At 43.7% G+C, this 25,211-nt stretch overlaps 1 protein-coding gene across 10 annotated transcripts in view; it reads left to right on the forward strand.

Annotated features, from left to right (window-relative positions):
* Positions 1-13,387: 13,387 nt before the first annotated feature.
* The window catches only part of Stard9 (StAR-related lipid transfer domain containing 9), a 115,628-nt gene continuing 103,804 nt past the window's right edge, over positions 13,388-25,211 (forward strand). For 5 of the 10 annotated variants that reach the window (XR_005502955.2, XM_017592209.3, XM_039106810.2 and 2 more), the window contains exons 1-3: positions 13,389-13,579; positions 15,720-15,789; positions 18,055-18,171. Coding sequence is in view for 6 of the 10 variants with exons in the window: in XM_017592209.3 (XP_017447698.1) it covers positions 13,533-13,579; positions 15,720-15,789; positions 18,055-18,171 (234 nt within the window). In the remaining 4 variants the exon portion in view is untranslated. 10 annotated transcript variants of the gene reach the window in all.

The following is a 25,211-nucleotide window of genomic DNA, read 5'->3' on the forward strand; positions in this document are numbered from 1 at the left end:
GCTTACCTAGGAAGCGCAAGGCCCTGGGTTCGGTCCCCAGCTCCGAAAAAAAAAAAAAAAAAAAAAAAAGAACCAAAAAAAAAAAAAGATTCTTGGTGAGCCACCCTTTAATACTTTAGAGTCTCAAATGCAATTTTCTCCTGGTCTTTTGGCTCAAATTCGTCAGGCATGCCTGGCAGCCTGAAAAAGGTTGCCTCCCAAGTCTGGTTTCTCCTCCACGCTCACTAAGGTACTCCAGGGAACTGACGAACCATACAATTCTTTTGTCAGCCGTTTGACCGAGACAGCAGAGCGCTTGTTTGGTGTTCAAGAGCCTGAAAATCCCTTTATTAAACAGCTAGCATTTGAAAATGCTAATTCCACTTGCCAGGATATTCTCAAACACCACCGGTCAAAGCCTTTGGTAGAGTATGTTCGCCTCTGCGCAGGGGCAGGAACAAGCCATGCTATCGGTTTAGCTATTGGAGCTGCTCTTCAAAAGGCAGGCTTTAATTCTCAAAAAACCTGCTTTAACTGCAAACAAGTTGGTCATTTCATGCGAGAATGCCCCCACCCTCGTCAATATAAAAGACCCCCAGCTGAGGGACAAGGGAATGCTTCCCCAATGAGGGCTCCACCTACTACGTTGTGCCCCCGCTGCTCTAGAGGTCGACATTGGGCTAACGAATGCCGATCCAAAACTGACAGCCAAGGCCGCCCTCTGCCTCGGGAAACTTCCCACGGGGGCAGCCTCCGGCCCCCTCCTTCAGGACAGGCCCCGGGGCAATAGGGTTTGTCCCTCAGCAAGCCAGCCACACTTCACCCAATCAATCCCACCCCTCACCCAATCAATTGCCCATCTCTGGCGAGCCACAAAGAACAGCTCAGGACTGGACCTCTGTGCCTCCGCCAGTACAATACTAACACCTGAGGAAGGTATCCAGGCCATATCCACGGGCGTTTATGGCCCCTTACCCCTAAATACTCTTGGCTTGATTTTGGGTAGAGCTTCCCTCTCCCTGAAAGGACTCCAGATCACACCTGGGGTTATAGACCCCGACCACCAAGGAGAAATACGGGTCCTGGCCAGTGCCACAAGTGGCCCGATACTTATACCTACACAACAAGCCATTACACAGTTATTGTTACTCCCTAAGCTGCCAGTCAGAAATCCACATCATAAAGATGCCAGAGCCCCGGGAGAACAAGGAATATCTGAGGTGTTTTGGGTCCAGAAGATATCTGCTTCTCGGCCTATGCTTACTTTGAGTCTGAATGGAAAAACTTTCCAAGGACTTTTAGACTCGGGAGCTGACGCCACAGTTATTTCTGACAGGTTTTGGCCTGCTGCCTGGCCATTAACTGATTCAGCCACTCACTTACAAGGAATTGGACACTCTAAAAATCCACGAGTCAGTGCTCAGACTATTAGATGGACAGATCCAGAAGGAAATTCAGGAACTGTGATTCCCTATGTAATACCTGACTTGCCAATTAACCTCTGGGGGAGAGACATCCTTTCCCAGATGAATGTTATCATGTGTAGCCCCAACGAGGCAGTTACAAAACAGATGTTGGCTCAGGGATTTCTACCTGGACAAGGATTGGGAAAACAGGCACAGGGCATTAAAGAACCATTGGTTATGACACAGAAGCTAGATCGAAGAGGTTTGGGATCTCTGCCTTCACATTTTCCTTAGCGGCCACAGTCATGCCTGCCCCCCAGGCTCATACAGAAATTGTCTCTCATGCAGAGAAGATCTCTTGGAGAGATAATGTCCCTGTCTGGGTTGATCAGTGGCCGCTAACTCAAGAAAAACTGATAGCTGCTAGACAGTTAGTGTAGGAACAGTTAGCAGCTGGCCACATTGAGCCATCCTCTTCCCCCTAGAATACCCCAATTTTTGTCATTAAGAAAAAATCTGGCAAATGGAGGCTCTTACAGGATCTTCGCGCAGTAAATAAAGTTATGGTACCCATGGGAGCACTACAACCTGGTCTTCCTTCCCCTGCTGCCATTCCTGCTGAGCTTTTTAAAATTATTATCGATTTAAAGGATTGCTTCTTTACCATACCTCTTCACCCAGAAGATTGTCACCATTTTACATTCAGCATTCCCCAAGTTAATTTCCAGGGTCCTATGGACCGCTTTCATTGGCGTGTCCTTCCTCAGGGCATGGCCAACAGCCCTACCCTGGCTCAAAAATACGTAGCCCAGGTAATCCAGCCCATCAGGAGAGCTTGGCCTCAAATTTATCTTCTTCATTACATGGATGATATATTATTGGGTGGTCCTGATAAGCAACAGGCCTTTTCATGCTTCCAACAACTCCAAGAGGCCCTTAGCTCCCGGGGGCTTAAAATTGCCCCTGAAAAGATTCAAGTACGAGACCCATATTTCTATCTGGGATATGAACTCGAGTTTGAACAGATCCGTACCCCCAAAGTTGAACTCCAGCTTTCATCCCTTAAAACTCTACATGATTTTCAACAATTACTTGGAAACCTTCAATTTATCCGCCCCTATTTAAAGATTCCCCCCGAGGCTTTAGTCCCTCTTAATGAACTTCTTTCAGGAGACTCTCATCCCTTGTCCCCCCGAGTCCTCACACCCCAGGCCACCTTGGCACTACAACAGATAGGTCAGGCTATCTCCTCTCAGGTCTCATTCCAGATACATTATGCTTCCCCCCTATATTTTATTGTCTGTGCTACTACACATACCCCAGTGGGAGTCTTTTGGCAACAACCCCGGGCTCCAAAAGAAAAAGGACGCCCTCTATTTTGGGTATATCTTCCCTCCAATCCAAACAAGGTTTTGGCCACCTATTACTCCCTATCTGCTGCCTTAATTAGAAAAGGAAGAAAAATGTCTAGACAATATTTTGGAAAAGATCCTGACATTATTATTGTTCCCTATACTTCAGAGCAAGTTGATTGGCTATTTCAGTCTAATGACGATTGGGCCATAGCTTGCGCCTCCTTTGCAGGAATTATAGATAATCATTACCCAAATGACCCCCTTATACAATTCATAAAAATACATTCCTTGACCTTTCCTAAAGTTACCTCCAAGACCCCGTTGCATGAAGATGCCTTGGTATTTACAGATGGCTCCTCAACTGGCAAAGCTGCCTATGTTATACAGGAACAAGTCACCACAATACAGTCCCCATACTCCTCTGCCCAGCTTGTTGAGTTGTTTGCCGTACTTCAGGTCTTTAAAAAATTAGCAACAACCCCATTTAATCTATATACTGATAGTGCCTATGTGGCTCACTCTATTCCAGTATTAGAAACGGTCCCATATATTAAGCCTGCTTCTACTGCTTCCAAGTTGTTTGTAGAAATTCAATCCCTTATTATTAAGAGAACAGAGCCATTTTTCGTGGGACACTTAAGGGCCCACTCTGGTCTAGGTGGCCCTCTGTCAAAAGGGAACACCTTGGCTGATGAGGCCACTCGTGCTACTTTCCCTGCCCTTATAGACCCCATAGATCAGGCAAGGCGGGCTCATGCACTACACCATCTAAATGCCTCCACCTTGCGTCAGATGTTTAAGATCTCCAGAGATCAAGCAAGAGAAATAGTTAAGTCCTGTGGAGGATGCGCCACATTATCGCCAGTTCCCCACTTAGGAGTCAACCCCCCGGGGACTGGTCCCCAACGAACGATGGCAAATGGATGTCACCCACCTTCCCTCCTTCGGAAGGCTAAAATACCTTCATGTCACCATAGACACTTTTTTTTTTTTAAATCTTTTTTTTTTTTCCGGAGCTGGGGACCGAACCCAGGGCCTTGCGCTTCCTAGGTAAGCGCTCTACCACTGAGCTAAATCCCCAGCCCCCACCATAGACACTTATAGTGGGTTCATTCATGCGTCCCCCCTTTCAGGAGAAGCGTCGCGTGATGTGATCACCCACACTTTACAGTGTATGGCTACTATGGGAAAGCCACAGATTATCAAAACTGACAATGGTCCTGGATACACGGGGGCTAAATTTCAACAATTTTGTGCCCAGTTTGGTATTAAACATATTACAGGTATTCCATATAATCCTCAGGGCCAGGGCATAGTAGAACGGGCCCATCAAACCTTAAAGAACATGCCTCAACGTCTAACAACAGTCACAGATGCTTATTCTCCTCTGACACCTCGAAATAGGCTCAATCATGCCCTTTTCGTACTTAATTTCCTATCTCTTGATATTGAGGGCAGGTCAGCTGCTGACCGTTTGTGGCACTCTTAAGTCACAAGATTCCCATGCGTTAGTACGATGGAAAGATCCCCTCACGGGACACTGGAAAGGACCGGACCCCATCCTCATTTGGGGACGAGGATCTGCTTGTATATATGACAAAGAGAATGCTGGCCCAAGGTGGTTGCCAGAAAGACTCATAAGAACTGTTAACCCACCAATGTCCAGAATGGAGCTGTCATCTCCTCCTGAGACTTATCCCTTTTCTCTTCCAGATGCTGCTCCGGAAAAAGATCCTTTTGATCCTGCTACTGACAGAGGTGATCTCCATCCCTCGTCGCCAACAGCCCAAGTACTCTAACAATAGACATATGCCTTGGAACTACACCTGGATAGTTCTTACAGAAAGACAAGATGTGGCTTGGTCAATTTCACAAATCTCTACTGCTATCTGGTGGCCTACTTCACTCCACCCAGACCTCTGTAAATTAGCCCTCGGGGCCGGGGCCCCTTGGGGCCTTGAACATCAGCTTGAGTTACAAATAGCCCCAGAGGATAACATGCCTCAGAGCCATCAAACCCACAATTTGTTCATTTCGACCCACAGATCTGCCCAGCCTGGCTGCGATAATGCAATCAGATGCACCTTGCTTCAGGCCACTGACTTTTACGTATGCCCTGGATATCACAGAGGTCGTACATTCCACAATAAGTGTGGTGGCGAGTCAGATCACTATTGTGCCTCCTGGGGATGTGAGACTACTGGAACAACTTATTGGAAACCAACTTCTTCCTGGGATTACATCACAGTATCTAGAAATTTTTCTCCCCCCTCTAACTATCTCCATCGCAACCCCCTCTGTAAGAACAGTGAACCATCCACCCGAGGTTGGTGTCTTCCCCTAGATATTAAATTTACCAATCACACAAAGGGCAAGGATTGGGCACATGGCTTCTCATGGGGCCTCCGTCTATATCAGGTTGGGTCAGACACAGGTCTCACTTTCACCATAAAACTTCTCAAAGAACCTGTCCATGCTTCCAAGCCAATACCAATTGGGCCTAATCCCATTTTAGTACCTCCACTCCAATCTCCTTCAGAACCACAGTCCCCTACCTCTGCTAGTCATGTTCCCACATTGTTAGTTTCTTCTCCCCAGAACCTCGTCCTTACCCTAATAAATCAAACCTTTCTTACGCTTAATGCTACTTCCCCCGATCTTATGGATAATTGCTGGCTATGTTATCACTCTCAGCCACCCTTTTATGAGGGAATTGCTATTCCTGGCACGTTTTTTCCCACCAATGATTCTAGACATTGCCGCTGGCAACCTGGAGAATGGAATGGTTTGTCCCTCTCCCAGGTCTCTGGATTGGGCCTTTGTGTTACCCTTATAACTCCCCCCTTACAGTATGCCCACCTTTGTAATCTCACCCTTGCCCCTGATAAAAACAGTCAATACCTGTTGCCCCCTAATGATGCCTGGTGGGTTTGCCTCGATGGCCTTACTCCCTGCCTTTCAACTGAGGCCTTTTCCCCCATGAAGTCAGATTTTTGTATTCTTGTACAATTAGTTCCTCGATTAATTTATTATCGTTCAGAGGAATTTTTTCATCTCTGGGATCAGTCTTCTGACCTATCCCCCACCTTGGTCCGTCAGCGACGAGAACCTATTTCTGCCATCACCAAATCAGTACTCCTTGGCCTTGGTGCCGTGGGAGCAGGAACAGGTATCTCTTCACTCATTCTCTCTAAATCCAGGTACCAAGAACTCAGCGCTACCATCGATGCTGACGTCCAAAGACTCCAGCAAGGGGTTGACGACCTGTCTGACTCTCTGTCTTCCCTCGCAGAAGTGGTCCTTCAGAATCGCAGAGGACTTGATCTGCTCTTTTTACAATAAGGAGGACTCTGTGCAGCACTCAAAGAAGAGTGTTGCTTCTATGTAGACAAAACAGGCATGGTAAAAGAGAGTATGAAAAAGGTTAGAGAAGGCTTAAAAAAGAGAAAGAAAGAGAGAAAAAAAGATGAAAGCTGGTATCAGAACTGGTTTTCAACCTCCCCATGGCTTACCACCTTACTGCCCTCCATTTTAGGACCACTGGTAGGATTAATTTTGCTTATTTCATTAGGCCCTTGGGCTCTCAGTAGACTTATAGGCTTTATAAAGCGACAAATAGATGATTTAATGGCTAAACCTATACAGATTCATTATCATAGGTTGGCTATAGAGGATCAACAAACACAAGACAAAAATATTATCCCACCTCAGACACTTACCACTCCCATCTCCACCCAACCTAAGAAAGGGCATTTCTGCCCCAGGACCTAATAAGGGGAGGTGTCCCAGGCCCTCCACCCTCTTGGTGACAAAGTTCCTTCTACCTTTGCTAAGGGAGGCGAGATGAGACACTACAAGGGGATGCCTTTATACAAAGCTCCTGGGCCCCCTGAGAGACAAGCCTGGCTCTTTTGATGCTCTTTATAAGATCCCTAATTAATACTTTGTCTGTGGTTACGGGGACCCGTGATTTTCAACACGCTCATGGCATGTAAGCAACAACCCGAAACCACTCAAGCTAGGCATATGCAGGTCCATTGTCATCACCATGAGATGAATGATCGAGGTATGTGCCTTGCTATCAACCACCTCCCCCTGTGAGCTGAACTGGACAGTCAATGACGGGTAAGAGAGCAACATTCTCTGACCATTTGAGGCCTAAGACAGGAGGGCCGCCATAAGCTGCTGCCTTATCCAATGACGGGCCTAGAGACCTAAGAATGGTTTTCTCCAACCTAAGACAGGTGCAGTTCCCGAGGGGCTCTCTCATGGCTTAAAGTCCTGCCCGAGACCACCCTGCCTGCTTGTGCCTTCCCTTGCCTGAGCTAAGTGTTGTTCGCCTCATGGGCCTCTGTATCCAGACAACATACGTGAGAGTTAACACCAGCCAAAAATACCAGAAGTCAGGCCTCTATCCCTACCTTAACAAAAAGAAAGAAAAAAGAAAAATTGTTACCACCATGGTCCTTCTAAGTAAAGAAAAAGGGGGAGATGTTGGGAGCAGCCTTGAGATGGTGAAAGCAGCCTTCAAGTTAAAAAGCAATTGTGTTCTAGCCTTATGCTGGAATAATAAGCAATATTCTTCAGGTTAAAAAGCAATTATATTTTAGCCTTATGATAGAACAAAAAACAATAGCCTTAGGTTAGATCAAAGCAGCACCTGCAGCTCTACATAAATTCAATAGATAGCATAAATCTAGGTGTCAGATCACTGAGTACTGGTGGTCAGGCACTGACGGTCAGGTCACTAAGCAACCCACCCTGCTGTTCCCCCGCTTGGCCGATTTACCTGGCCAATATCCTGGTTATCAAGCCAGGCCCATTCTTTGTGGTCACCCAACCCCTCCCCACATTTTGCTTCTACCAGTATATCTTCAGCCTGAGAAAAATTAAAAATTGTCAGCTTGATCAGATTTCTTGACTTGCTGTCCGTTCTTTGCGTCTCTTGTCCCCCATTCTCTCCTAAGTGTACCCCAGACCCTGGTCGACTGCCCTGCGGGTCGGGACAGAGAAAGAATTGGATTCAACAATCCTCTGACATCTACTTGCCAAATATTGGGAATACAGGCAAATGTCACTGTGTCTGGCTTGAACAAGTGTTTTTATTTTTGTGAAACTTGAGGGCAGTTCTAAGGACAGGTAAGCTGTAGATCTCTACAGTTTCATGGAAAAAGAAGATTGATAAGAAGAAAAAGCTATGAATTAGTAAGAAAACAGGCAGGAGCTGAAGAGATGACTCAGTGGACAAAAGTTCACATTCAAGGGTAAGGACCTGAGTTCAAATCCCTATAACCCACATAGAACTGGATATTCTACAGCTAAATAGGAGGCAGAAGGTCAGCTAGTTCCTCCATGGAGCTGCAAACGAGACCTTGTTATGAGAGGTGAGAACTAACATGCAAGTTTGTCCTCTGATTTCCACAGTTGACTACAGTCCTACACTTACAGAAATAAAAAATAATTTAAGAAGCAAGCAGGCCTAGCAGGGAAAGTCTTTTGATTGGCTTCTGGAGGTTGCAGATGTCAGGCAAGCAAACTTAACTATGAGGATTTGATCAAACTTTTTTCTTTTCTGAGACAGGGTTTCTTTGTGTAACAGCCCTGCCTGTCCTAGAACTTGCTTTGTAGGCCAGACTGTCCTTTAACTCAGAGATCCACCACCTGCCTCTGCCTCCCAAATGCTGGCATTAAAGGCATGTGCCACCACCACTTGGCCTTGACCAAACTTTAAAATTCAGTTTTTACATGTAAATAATGAAGAAGAAATCATGAATGTGTATTTTCTACGTGCATTAGAAGAGGTATGTGAGATTTGTAAAGGTAATTCCAGAGTAAATATGTCAATTTGTAGACTATTTGGAACAACTCTTTCTGGCTTTTGTAGCTTTTTATTTCTCTGGCCTGTGACTGCTACCCTCAGCTCCAATTTGTCCTTTCAGAGTTTCAGTGAAGTCAGGAGGTTTGAGGAATATGAGAATCTAAGAAATTTTTTGACTTGAAGAAACTATATAGGGAGAGGGTAGGGAAGAAGTCATGATATAGTTGATATTGTAATGACTTTGTATGAGTCATCACATAGGAGATTTTCTCAGATGTTTGTAAAACATGAATTTATATGAAAGATGCTACAGAGATGGCTCAGCAGTTAAGGCGCTCACTCGCTGCTCTTCCAGAAGATCCAAGTTTGAATCCCAGGCTGGCAACTGTGGTAACTTCAGTCCCAGGGAACCCATTGTCTACTGTCAAGGTGTAACAGGCCTTACTTACATTAAGGCAACAGCATTCATAAAAATAAAATTAAGAGGCCCAGTACGGTGATATACACCTTTAATTGTAACAGAGGCTACAATTAATGAAACAGGCAGGTGGATGTCTTGTGGGTTTGAAGCTAGCCAGTCCACATGCCAAATTACAGTTTTAGCACAGCCAGGGTTATGTAGAGGAGTCTGTCTCAAAGTTTTAAATGTGATTTGGACTCTAGTCAATAAAGTGCTTGCCACAAAAGCATGAGGGCTTGAATTCAGATTTTTCAGCCTCCATGTAAAAGCTAGGCACACGCCTGTAATTCCAGTGTTAGAGAGGCAGAGATAGGAGGAGATCTGAGGCTTGCTGGCCAGCCTATCTAGCCAAACTGGTGAGCATCAGGTACAGTGAGAGGTTTGTCTCAAAAAATACAGTGATGAGCGACTAAGGAAGATAGCTCATGTCTAGTGTCTACCTGTGGCCTTCACGTCCTGGGCATACATGCACAAACATGAATACATGTGCATGTACACAAGTTTAAAAAAATGGTTCAGTCTCAAGTAAGTGAGAGGGTATGATTTGCAGTGCTGAGGGCAAGCCCAGGGCCTATGTTCCCAGAGGTTGAGTTGGCAAGACAGGGGTCCCAAGTGTGAGTCTCAGGCAAGCCTGAGCTACACTGCAAGAAGTTATCTCCAAAAAATATTAATAAAAATATTTATTTTTCTTACCTGCAAGAAAAGTTAGGGTTTATTCAGAGAAGGTTTTAACAAATTAAAGTATGAGTGCCAAGAGTAGAAACCTAGACTTTGAAATTCTGATGCCAGTAATAAATCAGTCTGATTATTGCAATAGTACTGTGGTCATGCCAAAAATACATACTAAAATATTTGAGTCAAGTGGGCTCCTTGTTTTTGTTTTTGTTTTGGAGGTTTTTCTTTTTGCTTTGGAGTTTTGTTTGTTTTTAAAACAGGGTCTCATATAGACCAGGATAGCCTGGGATTTGCTGACCCTTATCAATGCCAGGATGACAAGTGCGTGCCACTGCACCCGATTTCTGCCATTCTGGGGCTTTGTGACTGCTAGGCATACATTTAGCCTTGAGGGAAATAATTTAAAATAAATTATAATGTTCCAATTATGTCATGCTCTACAGCCTGGCAATAGAAATATTCTTTCAGCAGCAGTTTTCATTGCAAATCAGCACGAATAGAGAACCTATCCAGGAGACTGGAGTTCCAAGTGAGTCTAAATTGTAAACCATCTGTCTAGTACATTACTCTCTTGGTGCTTTCAAATGGACAAGAGAAAGGAGCCTACATGACTCATAGTCCCTGCTCTGGCCACTGGCGTTAAAGCGGCCTTCTGATTTGTCTCTGGGCTTTTCACTCCTCATTTCTCAGACTACTACACACCAGCCAGAGTAACCCTTCAAAGGACCCTGCTCAGCCAGTAAAGGCTTATGCAAACCTGCAGACTTGAGTTTGATAACCGATACCTACATGGCTGCCAAGTTGTCCTCTGTTGCTAACATTCCTTCTCAGAGGGTGACATAAGCAATAAGCAATAACCTCTTCCTAAGGTCCCAACAACAAACAGAGCTTAGGTTCATCAAAACTCATTTTGGGGGTACTAATAAATTTATTAGGTTTCCTTACAGAACATGGATAAAGGGTTACTTACAGGATTGTGGGTGCTCTTCTCCCCAAAAGTCAGTCTTTACCAGCAGGGATGATGGCTTTCCCATAGCTGCATAGATAGAAGGCGCCCCTCTTTCTCCCTCCCCTGGTCTATATACTCTAACTTCTTCCCATGTTAAGTGCAATTAGGGCAGAATTACATGCAATGGGTGGTTTAAACTGGCTGAATACTCCCCTGCCTTCCATAAGGGTATGTAAGTCAAGCCCAACTGGAATAATATGAACTCCCAAAAATCGTGACTGACCTTCACCCACATTCTATGATTCTATGGTACACACACACACACACCAATTGAAAAATTGAAAACTTAGAACATGTAAGTCAAATAATTTTACTCTTTTCTCCAAAACTTTCCTATGTTTCCTAATTCACTGAATAAAACCCAGAGACCACTGTGGCCTTGTGTTAATTCCATGATCCTGGCTCTGCGCCTCTACCTACCCCCAGGAAGGCTGTCTTACATACATGGAGGCCTTACACTGACCTGCTCCCTGGGTCTGTCCTTTCAAACAATAGCATGGCTTTTGTCTTGTTGTTTGTTTGTTTTGTTTTGATACTGGGTCTTGTTATCAGTCCAGGCTATCATGGAACTCAAAATTCTCCTATCTCAACTGAAGCAGGCTTCTGGTTACACACCCCTCCCATCGCCATGGCTTCATGATCATGTTCTCTCTACAATTTGTCTTGTTCTTGTCCCCCCCCCCCCCCCCCCGGAGCTGGGGACCGAACCCAGGGCCTTGCGCTTGCTAGGCAAGCACTCTACCACTGAGCTAAATCCTCAACCCCTTGTTGTTGGTTTTTAAAACATACTTTTAAATTTTAATTTGCTGCACGGCTAAACATTTTTTAAAACTGTTTTACCCATTAGTCTACTTTCCCAGTTCTACGAGGTCAGAGGTTTCACCAGACAATTATGTCCTGACTGCTTAGAACAATGCCTGCCTTAATCGAGGCTTACTTGGGATACTATGAACTAACAGTCTCTGAATAACTCCCCAGCCTTACTTTCTTCAAATATATTAGAGTGTCACTGTTATCAGTGAGTATTTCTTTAAGAGTCCATATAAAATAGTAACTTTCTCTCTAGCTACATAAAGACTGTTATTCTCTTTTATTCCCTTTTATTTTTCTTTGCATTTCGTGTCTTGCACAGTGTTATACACATTTAGATATTTATTTCCTTTTCCATAAGACCCCAGTTCCCATGAAGGAAGTGAATTTGTTTTGTGTCTTGTTTGTCTTGGTTTTGTGTGTGAACCTTTTCCTTCCTTCTTCCTTTCTTCCTTTTCTCTCTCTCTCTCTCTCTCTCTCTCTCTCTCTCTCTCTCTCTCTCTCTCTCTCTCTCTTTCTTTTGCAGACAGGGACTCTCTGTGTAGCATTGGCTGTCCTGAAACTCCCTCTCGTAGACCAGTCTGGCCTCGAACTCAGAGATCCACCTGCCTCTGCCTCAATTGCTAAGACTAAATAAGGCTTGTATGACCACTGTCCAGCTTGTGTAAGCTCTAACTGTAATGTTAATAATACAATGGCTAACCCTACCCTGTGCCTCTCTAATCATGATGTCTGAAGATTCAGAAGTCTGCAGTGGATATAAATTTGTCATCATTAGAAACTGACCATTGTTTATGTTTTTTGTTGTTGTGTGATACAGGAGCTTCCTATGTAGAGCTCTTAGAACTCCTCACTGTTGGAACTGTCTAGTGTTCATCAGCATTCCTGGTGCTGAAGAGTTGTTGGTCCCTTAGCCTTGGATCTGGGCTTGAGGCTTTACAGTTATAAATGACTATTTCTTTTTGTTTTTCTTTTTTTTTGGAGCTGGGGACCGAACCCAGGGCCTTGTGCTTGCTAGGCAAGCGCTCTACCACTGAGCTAAATCCCCAACCTCTAAATGACTATTTCTTATTTGAACAAACCAGTTCTGTTAAGATGGCATTTGCTCTGTATGTATTATAAATACTGCTAGGGCAGCAGTGAAGACCCAGGGCAATAGAGAGGAATTTGTCAGTAAGTTAGAAAAAAAAAAAAAAAAAGAAAGAAAGAAAAAGAAAAGAAAAAAGAAAAGGGAAGAAAGAGAAAAAGAAAGAGAAAAAAGGAAAGAAAAGCCTCCTCATTAAACACACCTTAGAATTACAAAATCATTTGTTTTGCCCACTTCACTGCTGTTGTTTTGAATTTCATGCAGCACTCCAGGCTGACCTCAAAATATTCCTGTCTCAGCCTCCAGGATAAGGTCCAGTTTATTTTTAAATTAAAATTTAGCCGCAGTTTTGACATAGCAGACCAATGGGGCAAAAATTATTACTAATTTCCTTCATGAACTTTAAGTAACCAGAAATTCAGTCACCAGATTTTAGAAAGAAGGAGGTACTACAGCACGCAAAGGGGTCTGTGGTGCGAGGGGTGGAACGAGACGAGGTTGCCCAGCCCACTTGTCTCAGAATTGGCGGAGGCTCCACGGGCCCCGCCCCTGTTGGGCGTTTGCTCGTACCCGGGCGGGAGCCTCTGGAGAAGTGAAAGGGTGGAGCGAGGCGAGGAGGCCCACCCCACCTGTCTTAGGATTGGCCAAGGTTTGGCGGGCCCCGCCCTAGGCGTTTGCTCGCACCCAGGCGGGAGCGTCTGGAAAAGTTAGGGTGGAGCGAGGCGAGGAGGCCCACCCCACTAGTCTCAGGATTGGCTAAGGTTTGGCAGGCCCCGCCCCTTCGGGCGAGGCTGGGGCTGCTGCCCCGAGGCGCGTGGGACGGGCGGGGCAGTCTGTGGTTCCTGCAGTGCTTGTGGCTGGGTCTGTTCGCTGGACGCCGGCCAGGGATGCTTCCGCCGGACCGCTGTACGGGTCTTGGGTTGTGGCGGAGGGATGGCGAATGTGCAGGTGGCCGTGAGGGTCAGGCCTCTCAGCAAGCGGTGAGTCTGTCAAGAGGAGACGCCTGAGGGATCAAGTGAACTGAGAGGAGCGCGAGATTCCTGCCTTCCTCAGGGTGGACTGGCGTGAAGGGAAAAAAAAATCAGACACAAATTGTCACGGGAACTCGGGGTCCAGAAGGCCTGGAGGGACAGGGCTTCGGGTCCTAGGAGATAGCGGTTCCTGTGTGGCTCCAGGGGTCGCTGCCCTGTGTGCATGTCCGTGGCGACCTGCCAACTAGAGTTTCTAGGGACCTGACGTGGGTCTTGGTGCACCTAGTAGGGCCTTTCTTTCGGAGCATGACGTGAGGAGGAGGTACAAAAGGATGGGCAAACTCCACTCCTTTTGGTGTTCTGGGAGTACCCAAGTGAGAACTGGAGGCTGTGTGTTCGTATATACACATGGGATTGCTCCATGAGGACATAGGAAAAAGAATTCTCAGGATATGGAAGGGAAATTGGGCCCGGAGAGACTACAGTTTCAGCTCAGCAGTTGATATGGTTTAAAGACTGAACTGTGACATAGGGGACGTTTCTCCAATCGTCTCATCTTGGCATCCACTGTGCTAGTGCCTTGTGCAGGGCTTGATTCTGCACCTCTCAGCCCTTGAGGCATCCAGTGCTTCATCCTCTTTTCCTCTCACTTGGGAAGTCGGAAAAGGCTTTGCACAAGAGTTGGTGTCGAGCTGTTCTGAATCTTTGAGTTTTCTGACAAGTAAGGGGAAGTGCTGAGTTCTCCCAGAACGGGAAGAGAAAGCAAATTTTGGTTCACAGGGTGTAGATGGAAGCGTTGGACACACCTGCTTGGGTTGAAGCAGAGTGACAGGTGATAAAATTGGCGGAGTATGGTTCTAGACCAGACATGTATTGAACTTAGTAGATTTTTTTTAACTGTCCAGTACACAAGATAACTTGGTAAATGGGAACAGAGATTTAAAAAGGCATTATCTCCTGTGACAAAATGGTACTGTGTGGGGCTAGGTTTGTCCTTGTAGAGGCCATCTGCTTTGGAATCTTTTGACAGAATGAGAGTCGTGAGATAGGAGGGACACAGAAAGTGTACCTCAAATTGCTGTGTTTTGATTGGTAAATGGTTTTTAAACATTTGGCTTTACATCACTGCCTGTAGTGACTCAGGGTTGGGGGCTTCCTGGGAGTGGCTGCTGTCCAGGAGGAGGTAGCTACTAATAGATCTCATTCTTACCAGACTGCCTTTTAGGGGTTTTAGGATAGCAGCATTGACCACTTAATCTTAACTTTTTAGTTCCTTGGAAACCAGGAATTTCAAATAGCATGGATCAGATTAAGAAAATGATGTTGAAACTCCTTTGTTACTTGCAGTCACTGCTAAGAATTACATCTCATCCAACAAAAATGAAAAAAACAACAACAGCAACAACTAGGAAACTCACTTTTATCTCTAGTGTAGAACCTTGAGAGTAAGTGGTAGACTGTCAAGCCTCCTGATGTCCAGGCGTGAGCAGAGTCTTAGCAGGCTGCCGATTCACAACCATAGATTCAGAGGTAATTATGTAAACACACAGTGTGATCTCAGCCAACAAGTTCAGACCAGACCACTCTTCAATTCCCACAGAATTCTGCAGAGATAGTGGTAGTACCCACTGTTCATTGCAGCTGTTTTGCATGTGTATCTGCTGATTATGTAGTCTGTACTAACATTCAAATAAGTCATCAGCACTGATAATTGTAGTTGGGAAGGAACCATTACAGTCACCTAGCCAAAGCTTACGTTATTTTTTCCAAATGAGAACATTGTCTTCTTTAAGTTCTAAAAGCAGAATTTGACCATGCTGCTCCTTCCTGAGATGCTCAAAATTATGTCTTTGTTCTATAGGGCTAGAGAAGACCTTGTATAAAATAACAGCATAGAAGTGGTTTTGAAGCCCTGGCCTTGACCTCAGGTGTTTGTCATTGTGAGATTCTGTCCTTGTCTGTCCAGACTCATTCATCATTGAAGAACACATCTGCCCATTCTGTACTCTGCCCCCTCTGTCCTGTACTTTTCACATGGTGCATTAATTTTCCCCACTTTTTTAGGGTTCTTAGGATATGTGAGAATCTGTTTCAGAAAACAAAACAAAAAGTGTTTTTTTCTCATTTAAATTCTGTTCTTATTTCTTAGGGAGACCAAAGAAGGGGGAAGAATTATCGTGGAAGTTGATGACAAAGTGGCAAAAGTCAGGAATGTAAAGGTGAGCCTGAAATTTTGTGGTTTTTTTCCTGATTAATAACTATTATGGCCCAAGTGGCCTCTTGGGGTGAATATGTTTAATATATGAGAGGAAAATGTAAGAGAATTGTAGAGGAAGCTTGGACCAATGATAAAACAAATACAACAAGAGAATTGTGCTTAGACTCCAGAAGATGTCGTGTTGGGCCCACCTATGGTCTGGTAACTAAAGTAGTGCAGCTGTTTTGGAAACCGATTAGTAGCTGAAACCAAACCCAGGGATGTAATAAGGGCCATGTTTAGCTTAACTCCTGCCAGGGCAATTTGTGTGTCTATATAATTTCCCTGGCCACCAGTTAACTTTATCCTGAGCCCCTCAACTGATAATACTTTATCCATGGCATCCTTAGGAATTTTAGCATTTACCAGATAATGTAGGGTTTGTTTTGGCCATAATTTAATCCAGACATCAGACATCAGCCTTCAGATCCCAGAAGGCCACTAGCCTGATTCTTGTTGAGGTTTTTCTCTCGAAACCCTACTTAACTTTGGAGCACAATTGGACAGACACAGGAACTTCCTTCCCTCCTCCTCACCCTCTCCTAGAGTCAACTTTCTCCACCCTTCCTGATGTGGAAGCTGAATGCATTCTCCTTTTGTGGACCTTGAACGGTGGAAAGAAGCCAGGAAGGCGACCACATGACAGCTGCTGCAGTTAGCTTGTGGTTTAAGCTAGCATTGCCAAGAACTGAGGAAGCTGAGGCAGAGTGGAGGCTATCTAGACCCCAGCCTCAGAACTATGCCCGCTCTTGTGTAACTTCTGTGATGTGATTTGTTTCCTCTTGACATTAGCTTTGTTAAAAGAAAATGGGTCCTGCCAAAGTTTAAACAGGAGCTCCTGGAGGACAAGGGGCTTTTTATTCCCTGCCTCCTCTTATCTCTCTTGCGGACCACTGCGGCTGTTTCATTGTAAGATCTCATACTTTGGGGTCTAGAGAATAAGCTTGGCCAAGAGCAAACTTTAAAAAAATATTTATTTGTTATTTTGTCATGTGTATGGGTGTTGTGCCTCCATGAAGGGTTGTGCACCGTGTGTGTAACTCATGATCTAGGAGGCCGGAAGAGGGCAGCAGATCCCTTCTCTGGGCCCAGAGTTACAGATGGTTATGAGTCACCACGTGGGTGCAGGAATCAAACCTGGGTCCAGCAGCTAGTGTTCTTAGCCTCTGAGCCATCTCTCCAGGCCTAAGAACAAACTTTAGTTTTCCCTCTACACACCTCCTTGGCTGTTGACTTCCCTAAGGTCAGTTATCTATGAACAAACTCTTACTCATGACAGCCAGGGTCTTTTGTAGTTTCAAAATGGTTAATGTCAGAGTTGCCTTTCCCTTTTCAAACTTTATTCTTGTATAAAATGTGTATTGGGGGTCTATGTCCCCTTAATCTTTACCTGGGCACTCTTAGTGCTGAGTTCTCCTCAAGGAGCTTCCCTCTGTAAGCCTTGCTTCCCCTTCTGGAGGCTGGCAAAGGACAATGGAGCAGCCAGCACATAGACAATGCATGCCTATGAGCTATGGTGATTTTGTAGCATCTGCCCATTTTACATCTGTGAAGTAGGGACTTCGGTTGTCCATTCTTGACTTTCTTCTACTCTCTGGAGAGGATGAAAGAGATCTTTGCAAGAAGCATATTCTCATAGGGAGACCATTGTCACCTGCAAGCCAGAGTTTAAGATTAAATATGAAGACTAGGCATTTCTGTGAAGAATGCCATTCTCCCCAGTACCCAGGACTCAGTGCAGTTCCAGGCTTTGGCCCTCCCCTCCCCTGCCTTTGGCCACTGGATTAATCCTGGCTGTTCTGTCTAATAACTATTTCCAAGACACTGGGGGTTAGATTCCTGCAGGAGCTGTTGATGGAAGCTCCAGATTGAGGAAACCTGTTGGACCCAGGGACTGTACTACTTAGATGCTGTCAGTATTCTCTGCAGAGACCCTGAAGTGAGTGAGTGAAGTGAGGAAGATGTCCCTACATGCTTTCTCACCTGAGCTGTCTTGTAGCTCATGTGTTTGTAAGTAGGAGACATGTTAGTGTCATAGGCATATTTAGTTCTCTGGGTCTCTGTTTTTAGTGAGATGGAGACAAGTGTTCTCTCTCTTCTTTTGTGACTGTTGTAAACATTCCAGCGGTTAGTCCAGGTCTCTGTAATTACAGAATGTAATCAAGAGCTCCTGTCCAGATTCTAGAGATCTGACGAGGAAGACACTGGATTCTGTGCTTAATTTTAGGTGAACAGTCGACTGGAGAGCTTTGGAGACACCCGGGAGAAGGTTGTGGCATTTGGCTTTGATTACTGCTATTGGTCAGTCAACCCAGAGGACCCTCACTATGCATCTCAGGAAGTGGTAATGTCATCTTCCCTCCATTCTCCTTTTTTGCAAATGTTTGCTGTAAATTTGCTTTTCAAGTCTATTATGGCAGTTGCAGGCTGGCAGTACTCTAATCAGTACTTTAACATTTGGGAGATCTCAATGCAAACTGGTTTTCCAGAGGAAAACGAATGCACTGTGGATTGTTGAACATTATTTCCATAGTGGCATCGAACTATGCACGGCCGTTTTTTACGATCTGTTGGTTAGAGATGGTAGTGAGTGGCATCAGTTTTTTGAAAAATGATTCAAAGTGGTTGGAAAAGACTGCTTGGTGGAGGAGTAGGAGCTTTGATAAAGTCTACTTCCAATTAGGGCCTTAGTGTAATTCATGTGGGGTTCAGTGCAGTTAGTCTTTTTCTATTGTAATAGATCAGTAGCTCACAGTAAACATGGCCTTGAATTGTTTGCTGCAGGACTGAGGAATCCTTGAGGCTAATATCTCCTTAGGATCTTAAACGTGTACTTGTGCTCCTACACAGAACCTGAAAAGGATAGATAGTCTGCCAGACTGCAAGAGTGTAGAGAGGTCAGTTCCAAAGCTCTGCTGGCTGAGGACTGAGAGGACTAAGGCTTTGCTGGCTGAAGGGGTCCTGGTCATCTTCTCGATGCCTTGTAGTTTGTGTCTGTCTCTTTCTCAAGTTGCCAAGGCATCTAGAGCTCTGGCCAGTGCATCTTTAGGGTATTGTTGTTTCTGGGAAGCAGTAGCAATGTATTATACTGCTTTGGTTGAGCACTGTAGAAGGTTATGATTTCAGTCCTCAGAATGGCAGCAAGCCTTGCTAGACCACAGAAAATCATCCTCATACTGGCAGTTATTAGGGTACTTTGTGACAATCTAACCCTAAAATTGAGGGGAAAATATAGCAGGCATGGTGGCACATACATGCCTGTGCAAATTTGTATGGTGAATCTGTGAATATAAATTACCTTTTTCAGAGTTATGGGATGCTACATTAGGCTTATTTTTGTTTTTAATTATTTGTGTGTGTGTGTGTGTGTGTGTGTGTGTGCATATACATATGAGTGCAGTGCCCTGGGCCTGGAGTTACAGGCAGTTGTGAGCAGCTGGTTGTGGATGCTGGAAATCAAATTCAAGTTCCACATGGTTTTGAGCAGCATGATGTGAATGCTGGCAACTGTACTTGTGTCACTTGCACTAGGGCTGGAGGAATGGGCTAGCATCTAAGAGCATTTGTTGCTCTATCCAGAGGACCTAGGTCCGATTCCTAGTACCCACACGGTAGCTCATAACCATCTGTCACTCTAGTTCCAGGAGATCCAAAGACCTCTTCTTTCTACTGTGCACACTCATACACATAAATAATAATAAAATGTAAAAACAAACAAAAGCAGACTCCAACCTTTTTCTTTTTTTGTAGCATTCAGAATTAATCCTAGTACTTTTTTTATGTGCCAGACACACAATTCTGCACATAGCTACATTCCCAGGCTCACCTTCTTGAACCTTGTTGCCCATTATAAGGCACCATCCCAGTTGCTTTGGTTAAAACACAGATGTCAGAGTTCGTCTGTATCGCCTTTTCCTGGCTCATGCATGTGCTGGGGGAGCTCCGCCACGTGTGGGTGTCAGAGCGTTTTCTCATGAATATTTGCAGAGCTATGTACATTCCATCCCCAGTGTTGTTTCTTTCCATTCAAGATGGAGTCAGAAAGAAAAGAGAGAGAAGTTTATAAGAAAAAGCCCTTTTGTGCAGCAACTGGATGGGGCTTTAAGGGGGAGGCATGAGCCATTCACTCTAGTTTGCTCCCTCTGCCAGCAGCACAGCTGCTCAGCTCTGTAAGCATGGCCTTGTGCTGGATTTGGAAGGAATAAGGTCATTCTTTTGGCATTGTCTTAACTTGTTTTTCCCCCTTTCCCTAAACTCAACTGTGACTCTTAGAAGATTAACTTTTAGATTCATAGAAACATCTGAAGAACAGAGTTCCCTAACACTAGAGGTTGCTGAGGGTGCCAAATTCCTATACAAAAATAGGCAGGAAAACTGAAGAATTCTTTTAAAATGCAAAAAGTAGTTTGAAATGCTTTTTTGTTGTTTGTTTGTTTTGTTTTCCCCTGAGTGAGTCAAGGGTATCTTGGAGGTATCTGGAGCCTTGAGTGAGGGTTTAGGCTGAGAAGAGGTTTTTCTGTGAGGGAGGAATACTTGATAGACAGTTTCTGAGACAGTTGTCCTTGATGTTACCCTGTGTCTGTGAGGGAGGAACACTTGATAGACAGTTTCTGAGACAGTTGTCCTTGATGCTACCCAGGTGGTCTCACTCGCATCTGCAATGCTGAGAACTGGTCTTAGGCTCTCATCCTTGTTGGGCTTGTTCTGAGGTCCAATGGGATTGTCATCTGATTAAAGAAGAAGCACCCGCCCATGGTGATGACTGCCTTAAAGCATCTGTGGAAAAGCGATTTGGAAAATCATCTAAACAAGAGTAGAAAGTCCCTTTAAAAGCCCAAACTCTCTTTTATTTATATATGCATGCCATTGAGTTGGTGTGGAGGTCAGAGGACAGCTTTGTAGAGTCAGTTCTTTCCTTCTACCCTTCTGTGGACTCTGTGCATTGACCTCAAGTGACTAGGCTAGTGTGGCAAGAGCTTCTTCATCTTGCTGGCTCCAAAGGTAGTCTTTTAAACACAGTATCTATATATCTGTCTCAGTAGATAGCTGTGTCCAGCCTGGCTGACAGCAGCTGGCTTCCCCTGAGGAAGCCTCTTTCTTGCTCAGCCTTCTTAGGTGCTAAATTTTCTCCCTAACACTATGGAGCAAGTCTTGTCCAAGTCAGCACTGTTTTAATAGTCTTCAGTTTAGAGAACCAGCACAGTTGATCAACAAAGGGCCCCTTCAAAAGGACAGTGGAGTTGGGAGAGACAGTGTCATTATGTAGCATAGGCTGGCCTTGAACTTTCAGTCTTCCTGACGGGATTATAGGCACATGCCAACAGACCTAGCACACAATGCTCCTGAGTGTACTGTTTAGAGAAGGTGTGGAGAAAGACAAGGGACTGACTTTTTCTCTCTTCTGTGATCAGCAAAAAGAAAAACAGCATGAAAAAAAACACAAAAGTGGAAAAGGCACATGTTCAGGGTCTTGCGCATGATAGGGTTTTGTGTGTGGTGGATATTATCAAGAATCATTGTCAAATAAAAAGTATTATTAATCAAAACGTAAGGGAAACAAAATTATTTTTTGGGTTATAATATTATTTTTTAAATTTTTTATTATATATTTCTTTACTTACATTTCAAAGGTTATTCCCCTTCCCCATTTCCTGTCCATAAGCCCCCAACCCTTCCCCTGCCCCTCCCCCATACAGATATTCCCCCTATACATCCCACTTATTGCCCTCCCCCATATTCCCCTGCACTGGGGGTCCACCCTTGGCAAGACCAAGGGCTTTCCCTTCCACTGGTGCCCCAACAAGGCTATTCTCTGCTACATATGCAGCTGGAGCCCTGGGTCAGTCTTTTGGTAGTGGTTTAGTCCCTGGAAGCTCTGGTTGGTTGGCATTGTTGTTTTTATGGGGTTGCAAGCTCCTTCAACTCTTTCAATACTTCCTCTAATTCCCCCTAAGGGGGTCCTATTCTCAGTTTGGTGATTTGCTGCTTGCATTGACCTCTGTATTGGACATGCTCTGGATGTGTCTCTCAGGAGAGATCTATATACAGTCCCTTTCCGCATGCACTTTTTAGCTTCATCAATCTTACCTAGTTTTGGTGGCTGTATATATATATACAGGCCACATGTATGTCAGACTCTGAATGGCTGTTACTTGAGTCACTGCTCTAAACCTTGCTCGAATATCTCCTTCTATGAATATTTTCCTCTTTTTAAAAAGGAGTGGGGGCATCTGCATTTTGGTCATCCTTCTTGAGCTTCCTGTGGTTTGTAGATTGCATCTTGGGTAATTTGAGCTTTTTGGCTAATATCCACTTATCAATGAGTGCATACCAAGTGTGTTATTCTATGATTGAGTAACCAACCTCACTCAGGATGATATTTTATAATTTATTTCATTTGCCTATGAATTTCATGAAGTCATTGTTTTTGATAGCTGAGTAGTACTCCATTGTGTAGATGTACCACGTTTTTTGAATCCATTCCTCTGTTGAAGGGCATCTGGGTTCTTTCCAGCTTCTGGCTACTATAAATAAGGCTGCTATGAACATAGTGGAGCATGTGTCTTTGTTATATGTTGGGGCATCTTTTGGGTATGTGCCCAAGAGAGGTATAGCTGGGTCCTCAGGTAGTGTAATGTCCAGTTTTCTGAGGAACCTCCAGACTGATTTCCAGAGTGGTTGTACCAGTCTGCAATCCTACCAACAATGGAGGAGTGTTCCTCTTTCTCCACATCCTCGCCAGCATTTGCTGTCACCTGAGTTTTTTATCTTAGCCATTCTGACTGGTGTGAGGTGGAATTTCAGGGTTGTTTTGATTTGCATTTCCCTTATGACTAAGGATATTGAACATTTCTTTAGGTGCTTTTTGAGCATTCGATAATCCTCAGCTGAGAATGTTTTGTTTAGCGCTGTACCCCATTTTTAATGGGGTGATTTGGCTCTCTGTAGTCTAACTTCTTGAATTCTTTGTATATTAGCCCTCTATCAGATGTAGGATTGGTAAGGATCTTTTCCCAATCTGTTGGTTGCCATTTTGTCCTAATGACAGTGGCTTTTGCTTTACAAAAACTGCAGTTTTATGAGGTCTCATTTGTCAATTCTTGATCTTAGAGCATAAGCCATTGGTGTTTTGTTCAGGAAAATTTCCCCAGTGCCCATGTATTCGAGACTCTTCCCCACTTTTTCTTTTATTAGTTTGAGTGTATCTGGTTTGATGTGGAGGTCCTTGATCCACTTGGACTTACGCTTTGTACATGGTGATAAAAATGGATCAATTTGCATTCTTCTACATGCTGACCTCCAGTTGAACCAGCACCATTTGTTGAAAATGTTATCTTTCTTCCATTGGATGGTTTTAGCTCCTTTGTCAAAGATCAAGTGACTATAGGTGTATGAGTTCATGTCTGGGTCTTCAGTTCTGTTCCACTGATCTACCTGCCTGTCTCTGTACCAATATCATACAGTTTTTATGACTATTGCTCTGTAATACTGCTTGAAGTCAGGGATGATGATTCCCCCAGAAGTTCTTTTATTGTTGAGTATAGTTTTTGCTATCCTGGGTTTTTTGTTATTCCAAATGAATTTGCAAATTGCTCTTTCTATCTCTATAAAGAATTGAGTACAAATTTTGATGGGGATTGCATTGAATCTATAGATTGCTTTTGGCAAAATGGCCATCTTTACTATATTAATCCTGCCAATCCATGAGCATGGACAATCTTTCCATCTTCTGAGATCTTCCTCAATTTCTTTCTTCAGAGATTTGAAGTTCTTGTCATACAGAACTTTCACTTGCTTGGTTAAAGTCGCACCAAGATATTTTATGTAATTTGGAACTATTGTAAAGGGTGTTTCCTTAATTTTCCTTAATTTCTTTCTCAGCCCATTTATCCTTTGAGTAGAGGAAAGCTACTGATTTGTTTGAGTTAATTTTATACCCAGACACTTTGCTGAAGTTGTTTATCAGGTTAAGTAGTTCTCTGGTGGAACTTTTGTGGTTACTTAAGTACACTATCATATCATCTGTAAATAGTGATATTGTGATTTCTTCTCTTCCAATTTGTAAGCCCTTTGATCTCCTTTTGCTGTCTGATTGCTCTGGCTAGGACTTTGAGTACTATATTGAATAAGTAGGGAGAGTGGGCAGCCTTGTCTAGTCCCTGATTTTAGTGGAATTGCTTCAAGTTTCTCTCCATTTAGTTTGATGTTAGCTACTGGTTTGCTGTATATTGGTTTTACTATGTTTAGATATGGGTCTTGAATTCCTGATCTTTCCAGGACTTTTATCATGAATTTTGTCAAATGCTTTCTCAGAATCTAATGAAATGACCATGTGGTTCTTACCTTTGTGTTTGTTTATATAGTGGATTTCATAGATGGATTTTCATATATTAAACCATCCCTGCATCCCTGAGATGAAGCCTACTTGATTATGATGGATGATTGTTTTGATGTGTTCTTGGATTCGGTTTGAAAGAATTTTATTGAGTATTTTTGCATCAATGTTCATAAGGGAAATTGGTCTGAAGTTCTCTTTCTTTGTTGGGTCTTTGTGTGGTTTTGGTATAAGAGTAATTGTGGCTTTATAGAAGGAATTGGTAGTTCTCTGTCTGTTTCAATTTTGTGGAATAGTTTGGACAGTATTGGTATGAGGTCTTCTATGAAAGATCTTATAGAATTCTGCACTGAACCCATCTAGACCTGGGAGACTTTTAATGACTGCTTCTATTTCTTTAGGAGTTATGGGGTTGTTTAGATGATTTATTTGTTGCTGATTTAACTTTAGTACCTGGTATCTGTCTAGAAAATTGTCCATTTCCTCCAGATTTTCAAGTTTTGTTGAATATAGGCTTTTGTAGGATCTGATGATTTTTTTTTAATTTCTTCAGATTCTTTTGTTATGTCTCCCTTTTCATTTCTGGTTTTCTTAAATTGGATACACTCTCTGTGACCTCTGGTTAGTCTGGCTTTATCTATCTTGTTGATTTTCTCAAAGAACCAGCTCCTGCTTTTGTTGATTCTTTGTATAGTACTTTTCATTTTTACTTGATTGATTTCAGCTCTGAGTTTGATTATTTCCTGCCTTCTACTCCTCTTGGATTTATTTATCTCTTTTTGTTCTAGAGCTTTAAGGTGTGCTGTCAAGCTGCTCACATATGCTCTCTCCTGTTTATTTTTGCAGGCACTCAGAGCTATGAGTTTTCCTCTTAGTACCGCTTTCATTGTGTCCCATAAGTTTGGGAATGTTGTATCTTCATTTTCATTAAATTCTAAGAAGTCTTTAATTTGTTTCTTTATTTCTTCCTTGACCAAGTTGTCATTGAGTAGAGCATTGTTCAACTTCCATGTATATGTGGGCTTTCTGTCATTATTGTTGTTATTGAA

The sequence above is a fragment of the Rattus norvegicus genome, chromosome 3, assembly GCF_036323735.1.
Source record: "Rattus norvegicus strain BN/NHsdMcwi chromosome 3, GRCr8, whole genome shotgun sequence".
NCBI lineage: Eukaryota > Metazoa > Chordata > Mammalia > Rodentia > Muridae > Rattus > Rattus norvegicus.